Genomic DNA, 10,134 nt, shown 5'->3' with positions numbered 1-10,134 from the left:
CTTTCTATTCGTAGAAGCACGCTATCTTTTGTAAAACGTTATCTTTCCATGAATGCAAACTTGTTTTAAAACAGCATATAGTATTGTAACCGTGTAATGGACCTGTTGTTGATGATCCGTACACGTTAATTTTGTACGGGGCGTCACAACGTTAGTCGATTTTAAGCTTGGATTATGTTTGAAATGTTTAGATAATGTTTAAATGTTTGGATCATGTTAATGTTTAGGATTGTATTTGAATGTTTGAACAATTTGTAATCTTTTGGATGATGTTGAATGTTATTTTAAACGTTTAGGATTGTAAGTTGATTGTTTTAAAAATCTGGGCAGAAATTGTATATTTTGTATGAAGTATTTGGCTGGAAAGCATCTGTTTTCAAATTGTGGTAAAAAATATTGTAGAGGCTTTCCCGATGACATGTTGTCGGGATTACTGACCAAATTACCATTTTATCGTCAGCTAAGATAAAACTGACTAAAGAAGTCAAAATGGTCAACAATTGTCTTTTTCGAATAGAGATGACATGTCGTCGCAAAAGTCGTTGCGAATAATAACTTTGACCAAAAAGGTCAAAGTTGTCAACATTTGACTTTTTTAGTTTCTAAAGACGTGTCGTCGCAAAAGAGCCACTTGATCTTTGACTGTGTTAGTCAAAGTAGGTCCCACTATCGTCGGGATAGACGCAAATAGGCGTCGGGAAAACCTTTTCGCGACGAGGCTTTAGGGACAACATATAAGTGACGACATGTCGCCAAAATGCTTTCTAGACGATTTGTCGTCGCAAAATGTCGTCTGGAAAGGGCTCCTTTGTTGTAGTGATTGACGTCGTCAAAATATTCACATAATCCTCAATCTTTTTCGTTGCCCCGTAATTTATGGTTTAATTAATTTTAATCTACCCTTATTATACACATATAAAACGTAAAAATAAAATAACATATTTATCATTTATAGATTTAGAATCTAGCTATTTACATTATTATTTCAATTAAAATTTCAGAATTTATTTATTACATTAATGAATGGGGCCCATAGACCGAAGACTCTCAACACACTTATTGACACACTATAAATATAGATGAAGACTCCTCCCAAATGAGGGATCAAATTCAAAGAAAAACATATCCCTATTTGTTGCAAATCCTTTTAACAAAATGCAAAACGGTTCGAGCTTTTCGGGTGTCGAAAACGGGTACCTCCCTAGTGAAAAATTTGACGACGATGGTAGAATAAAACGAACCGGTAAGTACATTTTAACTTAATTGTTAGTTTGTTACCTATTCGTTATTATGTTTGATGGTAATGGTAATTTGTTTGTATAAATATGTTTGTATGTTTAGGTGATTGGAAAAGTGCAAGTGCACATATCATAACAGCAGTAATCGGGTCAGGAGTGTTATCATTAGCATGGTGTTTTGCTCAGTTAGGTTGGATTGCGGGCACCATAACTCTAATCTTGTTTTCGGTCATTACTATGTACAACTCCATTTTGCTGACCGACTGTTACCGGTCACCTGATCCTGTAACCGGTACCAGAAACTATACTTACATGGATGCAGTAAAATCTAATCTTGGTAATTTCATTCTTCTTACTACTATGATTTACTCCACTTAAGCATATCAGTATTACCCTGTATGGTAAAAGGGGAAAGTAAATGTCAGTATTTGTTTACAAGTGTCTTTATTTTGTGTTATATAATTTTTATTCGTACTACAATCTAAAACTCTATTTGGTTTCGCTGGTATGGTGTTTGGGTATTTGTGGGACTTAGATTCGAGTTCTACACTTCTACATTCTTCCTTTTTTTTTTTTTTTTTTTTTTTTTTTTTTTTTTATAAAAAAAAAAAAATAATAACCATAGCTTTAATAAGAGCTAGACATTAATTAGAAAGTTAATATTTTCAATATAAACTTATATATTTTCATGAATAAACTAACTTCATAAATTACAAAAATTACGTTATAATATGAAAAACTAACAATTTAACACTTTGCAACAAATGATCATTCTCCAAAAAAAAATATTCTTCACCCTTTTAATTTTTTATTTTACAAATTGTTTCTTGAACTTTTTATTAGTTTATTCTAATTCTTTGTTTTTTAATTTTTTTCCTCTAACTTTCTATTAATTTCATTCTCTACTCTTTCAATTCTTTAACTTTCAATTTCTTATTTATTTATCAATGAAAGTAAAGTGTGCGTTTGGTGAAAAATATGATGTGTTACAAGTTAGAACGAAGTATAAATGGTAAAAGCCAAGATGTCTACATATGGGGAAACCAAATTCATTTATCGGTTAAGTGTAATAAATATACGTTACAGACATTTATATACCCGGTATAAACATCTACGGAGTATAAGAGTTCCACCGTCCATTTTCTCAAAGTCTATAAATATCTATAAAAATCCGGTGGAGTGGCGTATTTAGGAATAGTAGTCAGATCATTTTTAGCCCTCATTTTGACATCAAAGGCAAATATGGTGATGTGGCAAGGTCAAAAGTGAAGTTTTTTTTAATGAGGAGTATTAAATTTGTGATAGGTGATGTGGTAAAATATTATTGGAAGTTGAGTATTTATTTTTTATTTATTTTTTTTTAAAACAAGAAAAATATTATTAAATCACAAATACAAATACAACATGATAACCCAAATAAGAGGGTTATAATCCAACACGACACTTGGTTGCAAAGCTAGCAAACCAAAAAGCTATATACATTGTATACTATTACACTAATTTCAAATAAACGCTTGGATCATTTAACCACGATAACCACTCGATCTTCTTCTTTTTTAGACGAAGAGAAATCCACTCGTACGATTTAACTCGAACCTCGTTAAAAGCAACCAATGTATTCCAACATTTGCCACGAAACACTTTGTTGTTCCTATTCTTCCATATCATGTATGCGCAAACCCATTCGACCCCTTGCCAAATCTTCTTTCCCAAACCCGAAGATGGACTCGAAGAGTTACCACGGAGGATTTCAGACATGTTAAGATTGGAGACATGGTCGAAACCCCACCATGAAAACACTCGACTCCAAAGATCAAAGGCATGTTTACAAAACACCAACGTATGTTCAATCGACTCAAGATCATCATCACACAAGGGGCACCTAATGCTATGTAACTCAATACCCTTTTTGTCTAGTTCGGTCAAAGTTGGGAGACGTCTTTTGAGGGATCACCAAACAAAGATTTCAATTTTTTTTAGGGACTAAATTATTACGAAGCGTTTCCTCACCGTTGACATTACCCGAAATAACTTGATCCTCGATGAAATTACATAAATCTTTGACTGCGAATTTTTCGTTACCCAAGCTCCATGAAACCGAATTCTGCCCAGCCTCAGCGAAACTGTAATCAGCAATCAGGCCGCTCAGCAGCTGCAATTCGTCACCTGTTCTCCCAGTTGGAGGCCGCGACCAGCAACCAGAAAAAATCACAGCAGCATTTTTGACTTTTAACCTATCCTTTACCGCCACATTCTTGTCAATTTCAAGTTGAAATAGCCTTGGACACAACGTTTTAAGCTTAGCACCACTGACCCATGACTCATTCCAAAACGAGATCGAAGAATCAACACTAATCTTTTTCACGAACGAGTTGACAAATTGTACTCCAAGATCTTGACATCGTGACCTGCTAAAACAATAGAACGCCAAATGCTTGGTTTTAAGGCACGAATTTCATCGAGCCCTAAATCCAAACCACCACACGAACCATAGATACTTTTGATAACACAAGCCCATAGGGAGTCGGTTTCAGAGAAGAATCTCCACCACCATTTTCCTAATAAGGCCAAATTTTTGAATTTTAAAAAGCCAACATTTAACCCCCCATGTTCATATGAAGAAAGAACATTATCTCATTTTACCAGGACAATTTAGAACCCGAATCGGACCCGCCCCAAAAATATATAATTTAATAATATATAAAAATTAATGGAGAAATCTGATTGGTCCACAAAATTTTGACGCCTACTTTTTTCCGTCAGATTGATGACTGACGCCCCGAACGCGTCACGGGTGACGCCCCGTTACGGGCGTCAGGGGCGTCAGAGAAGTGTCAAGTGAGATGCCACCTAGATATTTAGGGGCGTGAGAGAGGTGGGGTGCTACCCCATTATATATGGTCTCAATGGTGTCAGTGGTTAAAGTCTCAAATTTTTTTCTATTAGATGACTTATTTTAGTGGTGTTACATAAAAAATATGTAAGAGCATGAATGATTCGTACATAAATAATAATAATTACAAATACATAATGACATATATTTTTATTAGAATTTTAACATTTACTTTAAATTTCACCATTGATTAAACTTTTCAACTAAAATATTTTTTCTCATAATTATAAATATTTATACATAAATTTACATTAAATTATTACATTTCAAAAATAATTAGAGCTTTAGTATCCGTTCCTTTTAGCACCATGTTTGTGTCCTTATAATATTTCTTTGATCCTTTAATTATTAAATTGAAATTCGGAAATATACATACAAACTAACTAGTTGCTTCACATATAGTCTGTTAAATGGTTGTAGTTTTAAATTCATAAATTAATTTTAATAGAGTGTTTGTGTGTATGACATGCAGGAACATTTCAATATAAGCTTTGTGGCATAGCTCAATATGGTGTTCTAACCGGAATAACCATCGGATACACCACCACCACCGCCATCAGCATGGCGTAAGTTCGTAACAGTTTCTATTTTTCCCTTTTCATTTATCGGTGTCGATTTAAATTTAATGTGTTGTTTAAATTCATTTCAATTCATCAGTGCTATCAACAAATCCAACTGTTTCCATAAACATGGGCATGAAGCTGATTGTCGTGTGCGTAACAACTCATTTATGGTGATTTTTGCGGTCATTCAAATTGTTCTAAGTCAAGTTCCTAACTTCCATAAGCTATCACCACTATCAGTCATTGCTGCGATTATGTCCTTTACCTATTCGCTAATTGGAATCGGTCTCTCAATTGCTAAAATCGCAGGTCAGTAAATTGTCATATCTACTTGGTCATATACAAATTATCCGACCTTTATATAAAGTTTTGAGTTTATTTATTTATTTATTTTTGGGTGTGTAAACAGGTGAAGGAATTGGGAAGACTACTCTAACAGGAGTACCAGTTAGTAAAGATTTTTCAGGCATGGAGAAAATGTGGAAAACTTTTTCAGCTCTTGGAGATATTGCTTTCGCCTATTCGTTTTGTTTCGTCCTCATTGAAATTCAGGCAAGTTGTAACTAATAAAATCAAGATAGTAAAATTCGCGAGTCGGGACGAGTTGGTTGGGACCTTGGAGGGATGAGTCGGTCGATTCGGGAACGAGACGAGTCGGGCGTTGATAATCAAACATAAATATTTCAAACATCAAACGTAAATATTTCAAAAATAGATATATGACACAAAATCAGATTTCAAAAACTTTAAAAATATTTTTACCTAACTTTGACCGACTCAGACCCGACTCGGCCAACTGAGCCTGACTTTGACCGATTTTCACCCGAATTTTTGGCGTCGAGCGACTTTTAAGGCGTTCTTGAGCAACGGACGTGTCACCCGACTCGGTTGACTTTTACAACAGTAGATAAAATTTTAAGGAATTATATGTCAATAAAATGCAGGATACATTAAAATCAAGTCCAGCAGAAAACAAACAAATGAAGAAGGCAACAGCCATAGGAATCATGGCATCAACTATATTCTATCTACTGTGTGGTGTGCTTGGATACGCAGCATTCGGGAACGATGCACCGGGAAACTTCTTGACAGGATTCGGGTTTTACGACCCGTTTTGGTTGATTGATTTTGCTAATATTTGCATTGTTGTTCATCTTCTTGGTGCTTATCAGGTAAAGTCATAACCTTTTCGGTAACAACATTAATGCCAAAAAATTGTAACTAACCTAGGAGTTGTTTTGTCATAAATTATTCAGGTTTTGGCACAGCCATTTTTCGGGTTTGTTGAGACTTGGAGTAAAAAGAAATGGCCACAAAAAGAACTCGTCACAAAAGAGTTTTCATTATGTGGATTCGATATGAATGCGTTCAGATTTGTTTGGCGGACAAGTTATGTGATAGTAACGACAATAATAGCAATGATATTCCCGTTTTTTAACGACTTTGTTGGCTTACTTGGTGCGGGCACGTTTTGGCCATTATCGGTTTATTTCCCGATACAAATGTACATCGCGCAAGCCAAGATCCAGAAATACTCGTTCACTTGGATTTGGATGCAAATCTTGAGTCTAGCATGCTTGATTGTATCACTAGTGGCCGCAGTCGGGTCGACCCGCGGGCTCATCACTTCGGTCCAATCGTTCAAACCGTTTCAATCTGAATCCTAAGCAACCCAAAGGGGTTATGAATTATGTATTTCAGTAGACTTTATTCAGGATAAAGGAAGTTTAAACAAAAGTTACTAGAGGTGACTTTAATTGTACAAGTAGGAATTTGTATTTACAGGTGTCTGAATGAAAGAAGTCTCGTTATAACGAGAGTTCTTGGTTACATTTACAGAACATTTGGTAGAATGATAATGACGAAAAGTCTAGCTATTGATGTTTTTATGATGTATATGGATTATGAAGACTTGTACCATTAATTCAGCCTTGGTGCGGTTTCGGTATCCGAGATCCGCTGGTCTTCAAGAAGTGCATATGGGTCAACATACTGGGGTATGTATACTTGTCTTGTGGTAGCATCATGAACAAATTTGGGTCCAAAATACTGCAAATGGAGACATGTTGAAATTGGTTATAAATTTCAGGAGCTCAAGAATTAAAAAAAAAAATAATTAAAAAACTCCAACTCTATTATTAAATTATAGTGAATTTAAACCCCTATCATCATAAACATTTAAAATATGGATAATTACTAAAGACTGGTACACACTACTTTATAAAGCAGTGATTAAAGATCCAAACTACATCAATTCAAGTTCTACAGAACCCTCAATCTTTACATATGTAACCACCAATTACAAAACACTTATACAAGGCATTATCATAATATTATACTCAAGGTTGAAAAAGACGCGAGATGGTATCGAGACGGTCGGGACCTTAAAAGGTCGAGACGGGGGTCGAGAAGGACATTGGCTGGCATTGACTTTTAAATATATATACATATATTAAAGCCAAAAAAGTTTAGTTGACCCGTTTGTACCTATAATCACTATTACCGCTAATATAATACAAAACGTAACACTAAACTACGTCCATTTTGAACAATTTGACCGACCTTTGAGTCTTTGACAGACTTTAACCGCACTTTTGACTTTTGACAGACGTTGACCCAATCTTTCCTGCCTTTGACCCGACTTATGACCGTTGACCGACTTACTAAACACCGAGACGGGGTCGAGAGGGGCTAGTCACCAAAACGCCGCACTCGCAACGAACACCATTTGCAACCATGATTCTACTTGCACAATTAGAACTTTTAGCGTTACTAGTGACTATACTCTAATACCTATTGCATATTAGTAAATAAAATTAGAAACTAAAACTTGGAAGAAGTTAGAATACTTGTAGAAGTCTATAGATGAAGAAAGCTTACAAGGTAAACAGCAGAAAATGATGCAACCGTTACAAGGATCAATGGCCAAAATGCTAAGAAGAATGTTCCTCCAAGGGTTAACAAAACTTTACCACGTGGAATCAAACCCTGACGTATGTATCACACACGTAAGTAACATATACTATTATTTATAAATAACTAAGAAAAAACTACTAAGGTAAGAAGTTTTCAACCTCAAGACCTTCACTGTTTAAAGCCATAGACGTTTCCCTTTGATTAGATAAACTTTTTTCATAATCAGTTGATACAGAGTTTCTATTTGTAAAACCTCCATCTTCTTCCTTATATGTAATATTCTCGTCTTTTAAAGTACTCCAACTTTCCTCTAATAATGAAGTGGGAGTCATGCCACGCCTCTTTAGTTCTTTCATGAACAATGATTCTGCAGGTTCTTCACCTGTAGACGATGAACTCATCAGAATACCAAGTTGGATTCTTTAGATTACATCCAATGGACACATAGACGAGCCGATAATAAAACAATAACCACAACAATCAGCACACATTGATTCAGTCCATTAATGGGTGTAGGAACGATTAAACGGTATTAATCGATCTAATCTTCAATATCGAGTGTGGAATTACTCGATATTGGGTTTTATATCAAAAACGACTCGAACACGAATGATCTAAACAATATAAACGACTTTTAGATGTTGTAGATCAATAACCAGAAGTGGTACACCTGCAAAGAATCGAAATCACGGCTAGGGTATTGCTTAGGTTCGTAACCCTAACAATGAACCCGAAATCTTCAATAAATAAGGTCTGCACGGGCAACCGTGCGGTTGCAGGATGCAACCGTGCAGTTGCACTTGTACACGTACGGATGCAACTTGCATCCGTGCGGTTACACAGACAGTAAGCAATTTAACTTGAAACGCGTACAATCGATTATCCAAGTACTTACTTTGTCTTAATACACACGAATAGCTATAATGAACTCGGGACTTACGTTCATGCACCAACATTGGGTTACGGATCAGGAACGTAAATTCCCAAAATGATAAGTAAGGATTAATAATGTAAAACAGATAAAAACTATTATTGAAATTACAAAGTAAACAAACAAGCTGCTTTCAACTTTCCCCTTGTGCTTATAACGTGGTCCTATCCATACTTTCCGTTTTTGGTCGTATAAAATACGTTACTCCATAACATTTCAATTTAATAATTCAAACTCTTATAACATGTTTGAACATATTATAAAAACTCATAAATGCGGAAACAAGATGAAGCAGGTGGATATAGATTTATATTTCAATAGTGTACTTGGTTGATACTCCTACTCGGTGTATATAAATCATTTACAAGAATAAACTTAATACATCAGCATGCAGCCTGCATTTGGCATTCTATTAAATTAACTGGACAATGAATATCATAAAATACTACTTTCGTTAATATGCTTCTTATCAGATTAATCATCTTCCTACTGGTGTTTTGTAAGTTTTGTTAAAACTCCCAGACACCATACATATATACCATTTAAACACCTCTTACATCTTACAGGTCCTATACTAAAAGTCAAACTACTAAGAACCTATTTTATGATTTAAAAACCAAAATAATCACACTAAAACAAAATTTTAATTGCAATCACTATACTCTGAATCAAATAATTCAGCTAATTTCCACACCAATTAGATAACAGCGCTATATATGATTATATAAAATATATATACACACATATATAATACCTTTGCTTTCATTATCATCAGTATTCAGAGATTTACACGAAACAGTAAACCGTTTGTTAATCGATAAGTTTGACCTGAATTTAGGGACTCGTCTGTTATCGTAACAAATTAACCGTTCGTTCGAATATGATTGTGAAGCTGTAAACGGATATAAACCGGATTTCAGTATCTGAATTGAAGCCATTTATGTATCTAAGGTTTGAAAATATGATAAATTAAATATAACTGATCAAAAATTGTTCAAGTGTTTGGGTTGTAGAGAGAGAATGAAGCAAGTGGCAGTGAAGCAATGTCGTATAACAGTGAATGGTGGCGTATGTTAGGAAATTTGGGTACAAGAATGCTGCTGTGCGCCGTATGCGTGGATGTATTATGTGGTTGGTGTTTCGTGGATACAAGTAACACCGTTAGGATTTGGTGATCGTATGGTTTGCTTGTCAATATAAAATATCATCCGTTGAAATGTGTCTTGGCAAGATTATTTTATTTTTTATTATTGGTTCCTTTATTATTTTAAGTTGAATTGAATGAAATTTTACTAATAGATAGATTGTAAATGTAAATTGTAACGGAATTGTATGTATGCTTAACTTATGTATTTAATATAAGATTTTACTTTTATATTTTATTTTAGGGTTTATTAAATTATAAATATTGTAGTACAATTGTTTATTCATTTTAAGATCTCAAAATTATATATATATTTTTTAATCAATCGGCTGATTGTACGTTATTATTTTTTTGAAAAGCAAAAGATATTATTTACATTTACATTTACATTTACATCTATCTATAGTTTCTATTATATTGCTAAAATGATGATGTCATTATTAGGCTAA

The 10,134-nt window shown here is 34.3% G+C and overlaps 2 protein-coding genes across 2 annotated transcripts; one reads left to right on the top strand and one right to left on the bottom strand.

Moving 5' to 3' along the window:
* The first annotated feature begins 1,113 nt into the window (after nt 1–1,113).
* Nucleotides 1,114–6,717, top strand: LOC139890904 (amino acid permease 6-like). The gene is made up of 7 exons (XM_071873829.1): nt 1,114–1,243; nt 1,342–1,575; nt 4,604–4,697; nt 4,789–5,003; nt 5,104–5,246; nt 5,639–5,866; nt 5,951–6,717. Exons 1-7 carry the CDS (start codon nt 1,156–1,158, stop codon nt 6,359–6,361), a joined length of 1,413 nt encoding a protein of 470 aa, XP_071729930.1. The 5' UTR covers nt 1,114–1,155; the 3' UTR covers nt 6,362–6,717.
* Nucleotides 6,414–9,574, bottom strand: LOC139890905 (uncharacterized). Its single transcript, XM_071873830.1, has 4 exons — nt 9,296–9,574; nt 7,769–7,992; nt 7,575–7,682; nt 6,414–6,743 (listed from the first exon to the last, which is right to left on the bottom strand). The coding sequence occupies exons 1-4, from the start codon at nt 9,477–9,479 to the stop codon at nt 6,615–6,617; spliced, it is 645 nt and encodes a 214-aa protein (XP_071729931.1). The 5' UTR covers nt 9,480–9,574; the 3' UTR covers nt 6,414–6,614.
* Nucleotides 9,575–10,134: the final 560 nt, after the last annotated feature.

The sequence above is a fragment of the Rutidosis leptorrhynchoides genome, chromosome 2, assembly GCF_046630445.1.
Source record: "Rutidosis leptorrhynchoides isolate AG116_Rl617_1_P2 chromosome 2, CSIRO_AGI_Rlap_v1, whole genome shotgun sequence".
NCBI classification, from domain to species: domain Eukaryota; kingdom Viridiplantae; phylum Streptophyta; class Magnoliopsida; order Asterales; family Asteraceae; genus Rutidosis; species Rutidosis leptorrhynchoides.
The sequence above is the reverse complement of the archived record's forward strand: the minus strand, read 5'-3'. Positions and strand labels throughout refer to the sequence as shown.

Bases quoted from the DNA above. Each gene is read 5' to 3' on its own strand.
- LOC139890904 (XM_071873829.1), top strand. From the start codon at position 1,156: ATGCAAAACGGTTCGAGCTTTTCGGGTGTCGAAAACGGGTACCTCCCT. The intron at 1,244-1,341 runs GTAAGTACATTT...TTGTATGTTTAG, and splicing joins TGGTAGAATAAAACGAACCG to GTGATTGGAAAAGTGCAAGT. The intron at 1,576-4,603 runs GTAATTTCATTC...TATGACATGCAG, and splicing joins TGCAGTAAAATCTAATCTTG to GAACATTTCAATATAAGCTT.
- LOC139890905 (XM_071873830.1), bottom strand. From the start codon at position 9,479: ATGGCTTCAATTCAGATACTGAAATCCGGTTTATATCCGTTTACAGCT. The intron at 7,993-9,295 runs GTATTATATATG...CATCGTCTACAG, and splicing joins TGATGATAATGAAAGCAAAG to GTGAAGAACCTGCAGAATCA. The intron at 7,683-7,768 runs GTTGAAAACTTC...TACATACGTCAG, and splicing joins TAAACAGTGAAGGTCTTGAG to GGTTTGATTCCACGTGGTAA.